Source organism: Sciurus carolinensis, chromosome 11 (genome assembly GCF_902686445.1).
Source record: "Sciurus carolinensis chromosome 11, mSciCar1.2, whole genome shotgun sequence".
Taxonomy (NCBI): Eukaryota; Metazoa; Chordata; class Mammalia; order Rodentia; family Sciuridae; genus Sciurus; species Sciurus carolinensis.
In genome coordinates this window covers 11,614,922-11,632,976 of record NC_062223.1, presented here as the reverse complement: position 1 = coordinate 11,632,976, position 18,055 = coordinate 11,614,922, and the positions used below count along the sequence as shown (strand labels likewise).

The window sequence follows — 18,055 nt, the reverse complement described above, 5'->3', positions numbered from 1 at the left end:
ACATGCACTAGGTGAGCAATCTACCGCTGAGCCATAACCCCAGCCCCCAAGCTGAATCTTTAATTCACTTATTTGCAACTATTTATTTAAGACCTACTTTGTTCCAGCTCCAGATGTATAACAGTGTGTGTGAAAGTCAGTGCCTTCCCTTGGAATGGTTGTTTTTTATCTTTTTCCATAATAAAAGCTTGCTAGATTTGAAAGTTAGAAAACAATGTGCTAAATTAATGGCTAATGGAATTAATAACTGTTAAGACTTAATGCATTATTTCTATTATTAGTGCATTTTATAATTATATATAATAAGATTTATACTTGTGCACAGTATAACAATATAATTTGGTCAGTTTCATTCCCCAGTACACTACTTCTATTTTAAAAGGAATTCTGGATGGAGTTAACTCTCTCTTAACCAAAGAAACCAATTTGCACTGTTCAATTTTGCTTAAAATGGCAAGTTAGTAAAAGAGATTTGGGAGGAGGACATTCATACACGAGAACAGAGCTTTCTTGGAGATAGAATAGAATAATTCTAATCTTATTTTCAGGTTCAAGAAAGGGGTGCTGTCTCTCTTAAAGATCAAAAAGAACTCTGACCATTCTTTTTCCCTTCTCAGATTGTGGGAATGTATCAGTGGATTTATAGAGGCAGTGTGATTTAAATTGTTCAACTTGCAGATAAAAGTATATCAGTACAGATAAAAGTATATCATAACATTAAGCTTTGTTTCATATTATGTTGTTTCTGTTGCATAGTTCAACCCACAAAAAGGTAAAACTACCCCAAATTTCCCAGTACTATCACCCTTCTTTTTTTAAATATTTTTATTAGTTGTTGATGAACCTTTATTTATTTATTTGTATATGGTGCTGAGAATCAAACCCAGTGCCTCACACATGCTAGGCAAATGCTCCACCACTGAGCCACAACCCCAACCTTCTCACCCTTTTTTGTTTCACTTTTGCAGGGAGAAGAGTAGACTAATTAAAAAATATTTGTTGTGGAAATTTTTTGTCGTTTGCAGTTTTTAGCATGATATGGCTTTTCTGTTTCACTGTTGGCAATTTTATGCATGTCTTGTAAGATAATTGTTGATCATTATTTTGTTACCTATTTGTGTGTGTGTGTGTGTGTGTGATTTAAAAAGCATGCTGCTTGGCCTGACTAGCTAATGTGTGATTGTATCTGGTAAACAATTTTTTTCTTTCAAATTTTGATCATAGAGGAATTGAGCTCTCTTTGCTCTGATGAGCCACCTTCAGAAATTATGACTTCCTCCTTTCTTTCATCCTCTGAAACACATAACTCTGACCCTAAAACACTACATCGAGAAAAAAATGAAGTGTTAGGCAGCCAACCTGTTCTAGCCAAAGAAGGAAAAGACCACTTGGCTCCTCTAGATATGAAAAAGATGGAAAAGCCTCAGGAAACCTGCAAAAACAGAGCAGACTCTCCAGTTTCTCTCGAAGCGGGAGGAGTTCCTTATAACCAACCTTGTGTTCTAGCCAGTTTCCCAGAGCATCCTGCTTTTCTCCTAAAGGAAACCAGTCAAGTAGAAGAGCAAATAAATGAAGAACAACTGTCCAAGAACCCAAATCATTTACTGACTAGGGAGGAGAAGACTGCATTGGATGTTGATGACAGGTTCACTTTGCCAGTAGCCCAGAAACCATCCACTGAGCAGTCTAAGGAAGAGGACACTAGAACATATTCCTTATCCCCCTCTGAAGTTTCAGGTGGTGGTATTATCGAAAGAGATTCCCCTGAATCACCATTTGAAGTAATTATTGACAAAGCAGCATTTGACAGAGAATTTAAAGATTCATATAAGGAGAGCACAAATGATTTGCGTGGCTGGGCAGTGCACACTGATAGAGAATCATCTGCAGACATGTCAGAGATTAATGACAAAGTGTTTCCACTGAGAAATAGAGAGGCAGGGCGTTACCCATCCTCTGCATTGCTCACTAGGCAGTTTTCACACACAACTGCAGCATTGGAAGAGGTGTCTCGATGTGTGAATGATATACATAACTTTACTAACGAAATATTGACTTGGGACTTGGTTCCCCAGGTGAAACAACAGACTGATAAATCTTCTGACCACCCCACAAAAAGTGCAGGACTTGACAGGAGTGAATATCATTCAGAAATCCCAGTTGTAAATCTTAGGAGAAATACTCATCAGAGAATTCCTGCATGCTCCATTAATGGGAGCACATCTGTCACCAGATCCACAGGTGATTGGGAAGAAGCATCTCTCCCACAAGAAAATGCTATCCCTGGAAAACCTGTAGGTGACTATCTCATTTCCACTAAAGAAGGCAATGTCAAAGGTGTACAAAGTGATACACAGAAGCAAGATGACACACTTGCAGATTTGCCTGCATCTCCATGTGAGAAGCATGTTTCTTTGGGTTCTGGAGTGGCCACAGTGAAAGTGGTTTTACCTGATGACCTCCTGAAGTATGAAACAAACTGGCAGAGCTCTGTGCCAGAAGATATCACAGAGGCTGATAGTTCTGGTGAGTCTGATGACACAGTGATAGAGGACATTACGGCCGAGAGACCATTGGAAAATAAGCTTCACACTGAAAAACCTTTCTCCATTCCAAGTGCTATTGGAAAAGCAGGTGAAAGGGAAATCAAAGAGATTCCCAGTTGTAAGAAGGTAGAAAGTGCCACATCTAAAAGCACTGACGTGCTGGTGAGTGACTCTGAGCCACATCAAGCTCAGCAAGATAGTCTTGGAAGGAAACCAGTTAGTGAGGCAGCCTGTTCACCAGTACCCAGTATGAATGTTGTGTTAGAAGATGTGAAACGGTCAGATACTGTGCGTGAAGGTGCTCCTGAAAAACCTGTTACAACTGAGAACCCCAGACTTCCTTCAGCAGCACCTCCAGATGTTTTTAATGAGACAGAATTCTCACTAAGTGTGACAGCTTCTGCCATGTTAGAGTCATTACATGGAAATCATGTTAAAGATGTAGATGATTCCTCCCCAGAGGACTTGATGGCAGCCTTAACAGAAACCAGAGAGAAAGGAATAATAGGTAAAGAGGAAGGAACTGACTCTGAGGCAGTATCACAGAAGCCAGCTCCTCCTGTAGAAGTCTTGTCTGAAAGCAAGTCAGTTAGTTCAAGCAAAAACAGTGAACAAAGCAAACAAACAAATGGAAGTGACTTTCTGGATGTTTTCACTACCTGTGGTACTCCAGTGGTGTCTCTTGACTTAGAACAGGAGCAGCTCACAATCAGAGCCCTGAAAGAATTAGGTGAAAGGCAGGGTGAGGAACCACCACCTATTCAGGATGAAGAATCTCCTGAAGAAAGACTCAAGCAAACATTTGCTCCAGAAACTTGGCCACAGAGATCAGATGTCATCCTAGAACACACATATGTCAAGACTGGATCTGATCTTGGGATTTCCAAAAAACCCACTGTTATCAAAGAGACTAGGGTAGAGACTATTTCCAGCATTAGCAAGACTGAATTGGTAAACAAGCATGTCCTACCAAGACTTCTGACAGACTTCTCAGGTAACCATTTACATTCGAAATATTGCATGTGATTAATTCTGCTGTGATTGATTACTTATTGGAGTGCCTTTTCTTAGTCTCTGGTTTATGCTTATAGAATTATAACTAGGATACCAGTACCCTGCATTGGGGCGGGGGCAGGGCAAATTCTTTTTTTTTTTTTTTTTTTTTTTTTTTTTTAATAATCACTTGAATATATTTCAGGATCCTTATTTCCTTCTAAGTTAGCCTGAAGGTGATTACTGCTTTTAAGGATAGCATTATGTTGATCTGGCTTAGCGCTTGCCTGGCATGCAGAAGACCCTGGGTTTGATCCCTACACTACTAAAGAAAATCATCACGTTCTCATTTATTTACAAAATAATTTTTAAATCTCTGTAACAGTTACATTGCTGGGCACTTGGATTTTTTGATAGAGACCTTGTGAAATCTACTTAGCAATCAAAGATAAAGGAAATCCTCCTGGGAAAGACAGTAAATGAAAGTTTTAATTAATTTAATCATATACCACAGAGATTTTATGCTCTGAAAATAGGTAACCAGTATTATAGTACTCTTGCAGTAATACTTAAGTTCATGCATTCTTCTACTTTGGACTTTATTTAATATTCTTCAGGCCACATCTCATTAGATGGTAACGGAAGTCCTTCCTTTTATCTTATATTTGAAATCATCCATTTCCTCGTAATTGACTTTCAGTTAGATTACTTCAAATGCTGTCTCTTCTAGAGTCACAAGGAGACAAAAAATAAGGATATTTAAAGTTCTTCACAAATGGTTCCTGACCTCCAATCAGATACCCAAATTCTACACTTACTGTGTACATACTGTTAGATGCTTTCTAGGGACCCGTAGTTTTCAGTCTTTTTTAATAATAGACCGTTTTTTTCCCAGATAAAATCATACATAGAGTCATAATACCACAAAAATGTTAAGATAAGCATACTTATGTTTGATTATATATTTTTTATAATTGTAAATTTTAGGTACTGGGGATTAACCCAGTCGCACTTTACCACCGAGCTACATTCCCAGCCCATGTTGTTTTATATTTTGAGACAGGATATCACTAGTTGCTGAGGGTCTCCCTGCATTACTGAGGTTGGCCCAAACTTGTGATCCTCCTGCCTCAACTTCCCAAGTCACTGGGATTACAGACGTGTGCCACCATGCCTGGCCTAAATTTTAATCGTTAAAATTGAGAAAATAATAATAATACTTAATTCTGTAATGGTATTTTAAAGGTTGAGTGTGAAAATGCAGGCAGTGCTTTCCCTAGTCCATAGTAAATATTTAGTCAGATATGGCACCACATATGGGGCCTGGCACATAGTGGGTGCTGGATGATTATTTCTTGAATTATCAGTACATCGTTTTTGTTTTTGCTTTGTGGTACTAGGGATTTAACCCAGGGGTTCTCTGGCTATCATTGAGCTACATCCAGCCCTTTTTCTTATTTTGAGGCAAGGTTTTGCTGAATTGCCAAAGCTGGACTTGGAAGTTTTGATCAACCTCCTGTCTCAGTCTTCTGAGTAGCTGGCATTACAGGCAAGTCTGCATCACCATAGCCTGGTTGTTTTGTTTTTGGGGTACTGGGAATTGAACCCATGGCCTCACATGTGTTAAATGAATACTGTATCACTGATCCATACCTCGAGTCCTTGAGGTTTTGAGGTGAACCCCAAATTTCAAATAATTAAGAATAGCAGTGTATGTGCTAGTAATTGAAGACTGTTGAATTTGGATTAAAGAGTGCTAGTTTAGCCTGGTGTACTGGCGCAAACCTGTAATCCTAGCAACTTGGGAAGCTGAGGCAGGAGGATTGCAAGTTCAAAGCCAGCCTCAACAACTTAGCAAGACCCTAAGCAACTGAGTGAGATTCTGTGTCAAAATAAAACATAAAACCACATTCCCTAATGTGATTCAGTGGTTAAGCACCCCTGGGTTCAATCCCTGGTACAAAAAAAAAAAAGTGCTAGTTTGTAAAATTGTTAAATTCGGATTGGGGAGCATCTGGTTCTAATTCTTGATTTATTGTGCTTAGAAGTATGACACTGAGCAATAAACTTACATAAATTTTTGAGGCATGCATTTCCTTATCTGTAAAATGAGGATGTTGAGGTAGATGGTCTTCAGTTATCATTTCAGTGATGATTCTCTGGTTCTGGTACATTCTAGGTTTCTTCCTGCATTGTTGTTGTTGTAATTATTACAGGTGGTTACTTTTGAGTGATGAGGCATACAGAAATTAGGCTACAAAATCTCCAGAGTCTAATTCTGTCACTTTTGTGTATAAGTGTGGTCTCAGACAACTGGCCTAACTGGTTCTGCATCTTCATTTGTTAATAGGGTGATGATAATTACTTTGTCAAGCTTTATGTGTTGTTGTAAGTAAAGAACTGTGCAAATGCTAATTATTAGTAATTTGCATCTGAGTTATTTAATCTATGAGAAATGAAAAGGGCTTTGGAAATTTAGCATATTTGTCACTGATCAAATTCTGTGATTAGTAGGTATTTTAAATAAGACTGACATAATTAGAAGCTTGAAAGGTCTTCCTTTGCATGTTTTGAGTTTGGGTATCCAGATTGACAGGAATTGCAAAGAAATAGGCATATAGCTTGATGAATGGTGTACACTCTGCTAACCTTTCTGGTAGGCAGTTAGGCAATATGTAATAAAGACCTAGTATCATCCTTCCAATTTATTTTATTCCCTGCATTTCTCCCTTTCCTGCTGCCCAGTTAGGCCCCAGAGAGTCATAGGACATGTGATCACCTGGTTGTGCCCCAAGTGACTTGGAGTAGGGTGCCCTCTTTTTAGGCTCTGGCATAAGCTCCTCTGCCTCAGTTTCTCTGGTAGGGGGCTGCACAGTAAGAGCAGGGCCTCAGCTAAGGCTGGAGTAGGGTAGAGGGGCAACACTGGTTTAGAGTGGGGGTTCTGTATGGAGAATTTGTGGTTCCCCTGCCTAGGATTGGCGCAACCATTGGGAATTGGTAACTGTGTACAGATTCCAAGGAGACCTGTGTTGGTGGCCTAATGTGGTACTCAAAGGGTGGTTGGCTTTATCCCCTTCATATAGAACTCTTAAGATGTGGACAGAATCTGAGCTAATAGCAGAAAGGAACAAGAACCCCCAGGAATCTTGTTTTTCCCCAGATAAATAATGCCTATAACACATTCACTCTAAAAAGAGGAAGCCTTTGGTTCTAGGGTGAGGTTGGATATGAGTTCCAGTTTTCTGTGGGGGAAGTCCACTGTTTTCTGTGCACCTCGGCTGCCTTTTGAGGTATGCCACCCCACTCTGGCATAGAAAGATGGAGCACATGTGACTAGAGTACCCCTAAACCTGCTGCTCCTCTCCTGCTTTATGCAGACCCTGGGCCACCTGCCTGGTACTGAGTAAACCATCTTCAGATGGATGGCAGAGTGAATCAACCTTGCAGGCCAGAGAACAGTGACTGGCTCTGAATCAACCAACCAGGATATCCACAGCCCAGCTATTGATGGCTAGGTGGCCTGGGTACATGTCTACCAGCCTAGGATCACTGGACCCCAGTTTCCTGCCACAGCCTGCAGGATTTACAGAACTAGAATTGGCCTTTATTTTGGTCAACTTTTTGTCATTGTGACGAAAAAATCTGACAAGAACAACCTACTAGAGGAGGAAAAGTTTATTTTGGCTAAGAGTTTTAGAGGTTCATTTCATGGTAGACTGATTCCCTAGCTCTGGGCCTGAGGTCAGATTGAACATCATGGCAGAAAGGTGGGGCAGAGGAAAACTGCTTAGTTTATGACAGCTGGGAAGCAGAAAACCCTAGCAGTTTATTCTAAGAAAAGAAATTTATATGCAAAAATAACTAAAGGATTTTTTTTTTTTTTTTTGTGGTACTGGGGATCAAACTCAGGGCCTTGCGCTTGTGAGGCAAGCGCTCTACCAGCTGAGCTATCTCCCCAGCCCCAAGGATGATTATTATAGCACTGATTATGGTAGTGGCACATCTCAGTGTCTTAACAGTTGGTTGAGTACATATTGTACAGAGAAGTACAGAGATGTTCACTTACATCTCTATTCATAAAGTTAACTTGTATTAATTGTTAACACAGGTGGTCCTGTTTGTTGCCCTTTGATTACTCCCTGACCCAATACCTTCTTCTCCCCTTCCTAATAGTTAAAACCAACATGGATCTGGTACATTTTTCTGCTTTTGTTTGTTTGTTTGTTTTTAAATGCATAGTGCTTGAGTAATGTACATTGAGTACCTAGCAGTTTTTATTACAAGATGCATGTTAAAAGTAGGAGGGGGGAAGTGAGTTGCAAAACAAAGTATACAGAAGAACCCTTATTTTGGTATCATTAAAAGTGAATTTATATACCCCCACACATAGTGAATGTCTCAAGTTTGTTGTTTTTGTTTGTCTGGTTTTGTTTTTGTTTTTTTGTGGCGCTGGGAACTGAATCCAGGGCCTTGTGCGTGCTAAGTAAATGCTGTACCACTGCCTACATCCCATCCCCTGAAGTAAAATTTAAAAACAGGTCACAATGGGGTTTTTTTCTTTTACTATGGTCAAGTAGGCTTCTACTGGGTGCAACCTTTCTGTTTAAAGAACAAAGGCCTGGGGCTGGAGATATAGCTCAGTGGTAGAGTGCTTGCCTCACAGGCACAAGACCCTGGGTTCAATCCCCAGCACCACAAAACAAAAACAAAACAAAACAAAAAAACAAAGCCTGAAAGCAGTGGAGAATGAACAGAAGCAAGCAGATTCTGAGAGAGTTGACAGTTGTAAGAAGAAGCATCATGGAATTCATTTTCAGTTTTTACTCCTTTTAGTCAGAAGACAGGTAGAAGAAGTTGACACTTGATGGGTTGCCTAAAACTTTCACAGAAAGTTACCCAAAGATGGAATTTGGGTCAGCCACAAGAAGTCAAGCATTGGAAAGTGAAGGGAGAAGGAATCCTGGAAAGGAAAAATGTAGATGATGAAAACCTAAAATTCATAAGATAAACTCTGAATCTCAGACGTTATGTCCAGTGAAAGAAGCAGCAGAAAAAGAATACAAGCCAGGCACTTCGGCCATGCCTGTAATCCCAGTGTCTGGGTAGGCTAAGGCAGGAGGGTTGCAAATTCAGAGCCAGCCTCAGCAAAAGTGAGACGCTAAGCAACTCAATGAGACCCTGTCTCTAAATAAAATACAGACTAGGACTGGGGATGTGGCTCAGTGGTTAAGTGCACCAGGGTTTAGTCCCCAGTAATGCCCCTGCCCCAAGTACATTGAACTGGGTATAGCTCAGTGGCAGAATGCTTGCCTAGCATGTTTGAAGCACTGGGTCCAGTCCTTAGCAAAGCACCACATAAAATAAATAAATAAAATGAAGACATATGTTCATCTACAACTACAAAATAAATAAAAGAATACTTTGGGCCTGGAGATGGAGTTCACTATTGAGTGTCCACCTTGTATGTGTGAGGCTCTGGTTTTGATCCTAAATACCACCAAAAAAAAAAAATAAAAATGTACATGCTTATATAAGAATACCTACTTGATAGTTCCATGTGTGTAAAATTGTAGAGGCAGCAAAATGAGGGGATCAAAGCAGTGGTATGTTGCTTCTGGGGTATTGACTGTTATGTCCGTCAGTTTTCTTTTACTGTAACAAATACCTGAACTAATCAACTTATAAAGAGAAAAGGTTTAATTTGACTTACAGCTTTGGAGATTTTAGTCCATGGTGGATTGGCCTTGGTGCTCTTGGGCTTGTGGGGCAATCCTGGCAGGGAGCATGTGATGGAGCAGAGTAACTCACCTCATGGCCAGGACATGCGACGGCATGCCCTCTGACATAAAACCATTAGGTTCCACCTCTTAAAGTTTCCACCACCTCCCAATACTGCCACTGTGGGAATCAAGTCTTCAACATGTGGGTGTTTATGGGACACCCAAGATCAAACTATAGCAACTAGGATGGAGCATTAGGGAACATATCTGGGATATGGTAATGTTCTGTAGCCTGACAAGATTAGATAGGTGTATGCACGTCTTCAGACTCAGTGAATGTATTATATATTCGGTTTTAAGTAAAATTTATATATAAAGAAAAATGCTAAGCAAATTTTGAACTTTAGAAATGATATGCAAACTGAAGTAGATTTTCAGCTATCTAATTTTCTTGGAAATGCATTTTTAAAAACATGAATTTTAAAAACATGAGTGTACAGAGGGTCAGATTCAGTAACTCTTAAGTTTTCAATTCTGTGAATATTTCAATGAATTTAACACAGGTACATTAAAATAGGTTAGAAATCATAATCTAAAGCTTATGTATAGTGTTACATTAATATTATGTAATTACATTTTTATTATATGTTATATATTATAGCTTTTTATAGATGTTATGTATCCGATCGAGGAATAAAATGGGTTAATAAATGATGGTGATTGTTACACAACAATATGAAAAAACAATGCTTACTACCACTTAACTGCACTAAAAAGTGGCCAAGATGGTAAATTTTATCATATGCATATTTTACCACAGTAACAAATAATAGGGATATAACTTAGTGGTAGAGCATTAACCTAGCATGCATAAGGCACTGGGGTTTGATCCTCAGCACTGCAAAAAAGAAATAGAAAGATAAGAAGTTAATGGTAAAATCCTGGTGATGATTCTGTGAATGTACATTCTAAACTCTTCTCAAGTTTGCTGTATGTTTGGGGGAAAGGAAACAGAGGTGGGGAAGCTGTCCAATTACTAGCCAGATCCCCATGTTTCTCAGGGTGGAACACTTGGTAGAGCTGCTAGGAAATAGAATAAGATCTCAGAACTCAACCTCCCAAGTAATTGGGATTATGAGCATGCACCACTGCACCAGGCTAGAACCATTTGATGATCAAGGGACAATGTCTGGGAAGATGAGTTTTCTTTGATATGTAAGATTTGAATTGTAAGATGCCTCTCTTCTATTCCCATAGCTTCAAAATACTACCTGCTTGTTGATAATTCCCAAATCTATGCTCCATACCAGCCTAATATACATAACACCTTGTTTTGCTTTGTAATTTAGTCTTGCTAATTAATCAGTGTTATTGTCACATACTGTTTTAGTCTGAAGCTATGTCACATATCCACATTAGTTAGTAGGCTGCCAGAGAAGCACATATGGCCAGGTGTGGTGGGGCACACCTATAACTTGGGAGACTGAGGCAGGAGGGTCAAAAGTTCGAGACAAGTCTCAGCAACTTAGTGAGTGAGGACTTGTCTCAAAAGAAAGAGCTGGGGGTATGACTCAGTGGTAAAGCACCTCTGGGTTAAATACCCAGTACTCTCAAAAAGAAGCATGTGTCCAAGTATGTCAAAACCATAGAAGAAATATGTTGGCATAACCTCACTTCGCACAGAGAGCTGAATTAGAAATAAATATGTGGGGGGAGCTGGGCTAGCAGAATTAGAACACATGCTAAGCATGTCTTGTGAGGCCCTGGGTTCAGTCCCCAGTACAAGAAAGAAAAGGGTAAGGGCATTAAACTGCTTTTTAAATTTGATTGGTCTTTCTCAGTTAGCAATTAACTAGTGTTTTCCTTTAACTTCTGGAGTTTAAATGTATACTGAGTTTGCTGTTGTTCCCCACACACACATGCCACCACCACTTCATACCAGGAATTGAATCCGGAGTTACTTTTATCATTGAGTTATATCCTCCAACTCTTACATTTCATTTTGAGACAGGAGCTTGCTAGTTGCCCAGATGGGCCTTGCTTGAAATCCTTCTGCCTCAGCCTCCTGAATAGCTGAGGTGGCTGGCGTGGGCTACCACAGTGGCTGTACTGTTTCTTAATTGGTAAATTTAGTAGTTGTCCAACATGTATAAAAACCTACCAGGCTTAGTGGGGGCTGGGGGGTGGAAGGATAGAAAACTAAAAGTGTTGTGTTTTTATCCTTTCCAACACGATTGAGCATTGTAATGGTTATCTTTATTCTTTAGCTAAAACTAAGGTCAGAAGTTTTCATTTTCAGATTCACCCTGCAGTTTGGGAGGGGTAGTCAATGCCATTTGGTTTTCTGTGCTTTATCTGAAATTGAGGGCAAAGGCGATGTTAGGTTATTTTAATGAACGAAAAACTTTTTTTTTCTGAGTCTGAGAGGAATGTTAGTTTGAAAGGGTTTCCTACAAATTTCTTTGGCTTGCTGCCAGACTTCTCTGTGACCAAGAGCATGTGTGTCTGTATTTGACAGTGGCAGCTTTGTCTTCTATCAATGATTCTTCTGTGCCATTTGGGGGGAAATTTCTTTGGTTAAGGATCAATCTGTAGCAGAGCAGACTATTAACCCATTTAAGCGGCCACAAAATTTGGATCTAAATTTACAAACATCATCTGCTCTCTTTTACATTTCAAAAAGTGACCTAATTTTTTGCCATTATTAATGAAAAAGTATTCCTCTACCAAAAGGAGAAATGATTAATGTGGAAATGTACATCTTTTTCTTTACATAAGTTGTTCATGTTTTTTTTTTTTTTAAATAGGTGCCTATTCACTCTTTATTTTAATTTATTTCATTTCATTTCATTTTTTGCAAGTGCTGGGGATGGAACCCAGGGCCTTTCGCATTCTAGGCAAGCACTCTACCATTAAGCTACATCCCCAACTCGGTAGACTGAGACTGGAGAATCACGAGTTCAAAGCCAGCTTCAGCAACTTAGTTAGGTCCTGAGCAACTTAGTGAGACCCTGTCTATAAAAATATTAAAAGGGTTGGGGATGTGACTCAGTGATTAAGCACCTCCTGAGGTCAATCCCTGGTACCAATAAATAAATAAACAAGCACATTCCTGGTCCTCCCCTTCATTAATGAACATAGGGATCATAAAGCCTGGTGCTTTTATTCCCATTTAATTATTTCACATGCTTAAATTTTCTTAGGTATATTGATATATTGTTATATTTTGAAAAACTCTTCTAAGAAAAATAAACTGTACAGGTCCCTGAATTGTTTTAAAATGAAGTTAAAGTGGATTGGCTACTAAACCTTGAAATTTCTTTCACATTTATTCCTTTTCATCATAAATATTTGAACAGCCCTTCTTTTCTACCTTTAAGATGTGTACCTGGGAAAATAAATTCAGTAACAGAGGAAGTGAATAGGGAGTCAACAAAATTCACTGCTGTTCCTGTTGAATCCGCATAGGCTAATCCTTTTCCTTAATGGGAAATTACCATTGTGTGTGCTCATGCCCTCTTTTGGTGTATTATGGGTACCGCACCTGGCATCCTTAAATAACATGGGCATGAGGTGGACAGCATTTTTAATTTTTACAATAAAGGTAATGTGACTGCCAGGCATGGGTGGTGCATACCTGTAATCCCAGCAATTTGGGAAGCTGAGGCAGGAGGACCACGAGTTCAAAGTCAGCCTCAAAAAAAAAAAAAAAAGTCAGCCTCAGCAACTTAGTGAGGCCCTAAGCAACTTAGTGAGAACCTATCTCTAATAAATAAGAAGGATGTGACTCAGTGATTAAGTGTCTCTAGGCTCAATCCCTGGTACCAAAAAAAAAAAAAAAAGAGTAATATGACCATATTATAGAAGATTTGGAAAATTAAAAAAAGGACTCACTTATAATCCCACAAGCAATATAAACATTCTTGGTTATTACAGACATTCTTTCTCAGAAACTTCATTGCTACTAGCAAAATAATTAAGGTAACTGAGAAATTATTTAAGAGGCATTTATTATGTATTGAAGTAGACTCTTAAGTAATAAAAGGCATTTATATAGCACAGTAATTTGTCACAAGATTTTAAACATGCCAAGCCATGCCTGTAATCCCAGCTGCTCAGGAGACTGAGGCAGGAGGATCACGAGTTCAAAGCCAACCTCAGCAACTTAGCAAGGCCCTAAGCAACTCAGTGAGACCCTGTCTCTAAATAAAATATAAATAAGGACTGGTTTTTATTTTGAAGTTTTGAGACAAGGTCCAGGTTGCCTAGGCTAGGCTCAAACTTGTGATTCTCCTGCCTGAGACTCCCGAGTAGATAGACTATAGGTACCTGCCTTCACGCACGGCTTAAAATTGTTGATCCTTTGAATTTATCTGCCTATTTATTTGTTTATTTTGATGTTTTTAGGGGTGAAACCCACATCCAACTCTATTCCACCAGCCCTGGAATCGTTCTTTCTGGTTTCCTAAGGTGGAAGCCAATACCACTGATTTGAAATCTTTCTTCTTTACTAGTACAGGCATTTGCGTGATGCCATTTCTCCTCTAAGTGCTGCTTTAGAATAGCTGCTTTTGTAGCTATATCTATCCCACACATTTTGGTATGTTTTCATTCTCAGTTCAAAATACTTCATTTTCATTTTGATTTCTTCTTTGACTCATGGGTTGTTTAGAAGTGTGGTATTTAGTTTACAGATTTGGAGATTGGGTATTTTATGTGATTGCATTGTAGTCCGCTTAAGTGCTTGGGAGGCTGAGTGTAGCCAAGTGGTAGAGCGTCCACGAGGCCCTGGTTCCATCCTGCAAACCTCAGCAGAAAGATGACTCGAATTCTTTTAGGTTTATTGGAATTATTTGTCATTCAGGATTTAGTTTATGTAAATGTTGGTAAACATTTCATGTGTACTTGAATAGAATGTGTATATTCTTCTTTGGTTGAATAAGTTGTTCTGTGATGTCAGGAAGGTCACATGGGTTGTGATAGTGTTATTCAAGTCTTCTGCATCTTCACTGGCTTTCCACTTGTTCTACCAGTTATGGAGAAAGTAGGATTGAAATCTGTGACTGCAATTGTAGATTTATTTCTCCTTTTTAAACATACGTAAGTTAAGAACTTAGGTTCATCCATTCAATATGTACAGCTCAGGCTCATAGTATTTCTTCTTCTTTTTTTTAATATCTTTTTAGTTGTAGATATACATGATACCTTTATTTTATTTATTTTTATATGGTGCTGAGGACTGAACCCAGTGCCTATGCAAGCGCTCCACCGCTGAGCCCCAGCCCCAGCCCAGGCTCAGTGTTTTTTAATAGAGCTTTTACTACGGGTTTGTGTAACCATCACAACAATCTTAATTTTTTACGATTTTAGTCCCCCTAAAAAAGAAACCCCAGGGGACTGTGGCAAGTGCATGTGATTCTAGCTGCTTGGGAGGCTAAGGCAGGAGGATTGCTTGAGCCTGGAGAGTTCAAGGCCAACCTGGGCAGCATAATGAGACCCCTCTCTTTAAAACAAAGGGGAAGGACATGTGGAGGGCATAACTCCTTGGAAGAGCACTTGCCTAGCACATGCAAGGCCCTGGGTTCCATCCCCAGTACCTAAAACACAAAAAAGAAAGGAAAACCCTATACCCAGGGGCTGGGGTTGTGGCTCAGTGGTAGAGCGTTTGTCTAGCATGTGTGAGGCACTGGGTTCAATCTTCAGCACCCCATAAAATTAATTAATTAATTAAAGGCATGTGTCCATTTAAAACTAAAAACATTTTTTAAAAATTCCTTTTAAAAAAAAAGAAATAAAAAAGAAACCCTGTATCCATTACTAGTCACTTCCCATTCGCTACCACCACCCCAGCCCCAGATAACCATGAATCTATTTTCTGTCTCCATAGCTTTGCTTATTCTGAACATTTTATGTAAATGAAATAATATTATGTGTGATCTTTTATTATTGATTACTTTTAGTCTAGTATTGAAATTTCAAGATTCATCCATATTATGGCACATCTCATTAGAACTTCATTCATTCTTATTGCTAAGTAAGAGTCCATTGTATGGATATAATACATTTTATTCATGTTTTTCATCAATTGACTATTTGAATTATCTCTGCTTTTTGGCTATTTTGAATAATGCTTCCATGGTCACTAATAGACACAAGTTTTTGCATTGTATGTTTTTATTTTTCATGAGTTTCATGTAAGTGAAATTGCTGGATCATATCTTAACTCTAACATTTTTTTAAACTTTTTTAAAAAATCTTTTTTAGTCGTAAATGGGCATAATATCTTATTTTATTTATTCATTTTTATGTGGTGCGAGGTCAAACCCAATGCCTCACGCATGCCAGGCAAGCGCTCTGCCACTGAGCCATAAACCCAGCCCCTCTAACATTTTTGAGGAATTGCTAAATTGTTTTCCAAAACAGGTACACTATTTTACATTCCTACAAGAAATATTCCAGGGTTCTAATCACTCCATATCCTTGCCAGTATGTTCCCTTTTTTATATTATAGTCATCCTAGTGGGTTCTCTTATGATTTTGGTATGCATTTCTCTCATGACTAATGATCTTGCACATCTCACTGACTTATTGACCATTTGTGTATCTTTAGAGAATGTTTGTTTAGATCCTCTGCTCTTTTTTCAGTTGGGTTTCTTTTCTTTTTACTATTGACTTTTTCTTTATATATTATATGTATACTCTAGACACAGGTAACTTATCAAATAGATAATTTGTGCCAGGCACAGTGGTGGCACACCTGTAAATCTCAGTGACTGGGAGACTGAGGCAGGAGAATCAAAGTTCAAGGCCAGCTGGAGCAATTTAGCAAGACTCTCAAAATTTTTAAGCCTGTGGGGCTGAGGATGTAGCTCAGTGGTAGACCACCTGCAATACCCCTAACAAAGATAATTTGTAAATATAGTCTAAGGAATCATTGCCTGAGCTCCAGCCATGAAGATTTCCTTATAATTTCTTACAGGAGTTTTAAGATAATTTCTCTCTCTCTTTTTTTTCTTCTTTTTTTTTTTTTGGCGATACTGGGGATTGAACTCCAGGGCCTTGTGCTTGCAAGGCAGGCACTCTACCAACTGAGCTATATCCCCCGCCCAATTTCTCTCTTTTTGAAACGTCCATTTCACATCTATTTCTCTCTCCAAAGCCTTCTTTACTTAACCCCTGCCATACTCTAGCTGATGGTTTTTTGTTGAGAAAACGGAAGCATACAGAAAGATTTCCTAATCCTCTCACATGGGTTCTTGCTGACCTTCCCTCCCTCCTCCTGGACTTCACTACCTCTGTGGCTGTCTTTTCTCTTTGTGTCTGCACATAAGTATGCTTTAGTGTTTTCCCCATCTTTAAAAATCTGTCCCTTAGCTCCAAAGACCTCTACTTCCACAGCGATACTTCAGGGCATTTTCTCTCACACTGCCTCCACATCACCACCAATAATGGTGTGGTTGGTCACGTCACCAACCAGCTGCCTCTAGTTGTTAGTGTTCCCATCACTCTGCCCAGCTGCTTTGATCAGCTCACCAGTATCTCCATATTGCCAAGCCCAGGGCAATGTGCATCCTCAGCAGAATTAGCCAATTTCCACGTCCTCCTCCTCAAAGCACTCTGCTTTTGTGATTCACACACTGTTCTAACTGGCCCCTGTTACTGAAAGCTCAGTCCTTATCCCTGATGTCAACCCAGTAATGAGGACATGGTTTTGAGAAAAAGGAAAAAGTTTTATTGCTTTGCTAGCAAAGGAGAAACACAGGGGACTCCTGTCCCAAAGACTGTGATTCTGCCCATCAGCAGGAACAGGAGGTTTTTAAAGGGAGAATCAAAGGCTATATTCCACCTGTTCTCTGTTGGAGTTGTAATTCACTTTTAATTTGGGAGATAGTCATTTCTGAGATCTTTTGTTGCCATCCCCAAAGTCTGAATTACTTTGTTCCTGTGGTGGGTGTGTGCTCGAGGACAGATAACTACCTAGGATGGGGAAGAAAGGTAATCCTGTTTCCCTAGATTAGGGAGTGGGGGAGAGATTAGGGAGGAAGATGAAGAGAAGAAGAGAAAGATGTCCATTTTAAAAATAAGTTGCTGTGGCCAAGCAGCAAGGGCTGCATTCAAAGCACAAAGTGGACATTGTTACACCCCCTGGCTATGCCCTCATTTTCCTCTCGCTAGTTGCACTCCTACTTGGCTACTAGGTATTGGAACACCTCAGAATTGAGATCTGGGCCACCTGTATCAGTACTAGGTAACAATCCATTTCCATGACATCTATGTAGTATTTGTGGGGACTAGGGACATAGCTCAGTTGGTAGAGTGCGTGCTTCACATGCACAAGGCCCTAGGTTCAATCCCTAGCACCACACAAAAAAAGTATTTGTGTGCTGTGACTTTCTCTAGCTCAGACTTGCCTGTGTGTTCCACACTGATGAGTCTGCCCACCTTGCTTAATATTGGGTATCTCCAGCCCTTCATCCCGAAGGTAGCACACCCTACCCTTATTCTTCCTGATTATCAGTAAATAACGCCACAGTCGTCCATTTTGCTCAGGCTGGGATCTATACTCCTTCCCTTCCCCCTTCTCTTCCCACATTCAATCCCATCTCCAAGTTCTGATTCCAAAATATAGGTTCAGATCTGCCCTCTCATCCTGACACACTGTTCCTGGCACACAATTCCTAAACTGTTAAGAACTTCCATTATAGTTTCTTGTTGAGATTATACTAGGAGAAAATGAAGGGGTTTTGTTTTGTTTTTAGTACCCAGGACTGAACCCAGCGTGCTTGACCACTGAGC

At 39.5% G+C, this 18,055-nt stretch overlaps 1 protein-coding gene across 3 annotated transcripts in view; it reads left to right on the top strand.

Moving 5' to 3' along the window:
- Positions 1-18,055, top strand: part of Rtn3 (reticulon 3) — a 59,360-nt gene that overhangs the window by 27,619 nt on the left and 13,686 nt on the right. Inside the window, exon 3 of one of the 3 annotated variants that reach the window (XM_047516227.1) lies at positions 1,225-3,540. The exons of the other annotated variants lie outside the window; for them this stretch is intronic. Within the exon in view, the coding sequence (XP_047372183.1) occupies positions 1,225-3,540 (2,316 nt within the window). The remainder of the gene's footprint in view (positions 1-1,224; positions 3,541-18,055) is intronic. 3 annotated transcript variants of the gene reach the window in all.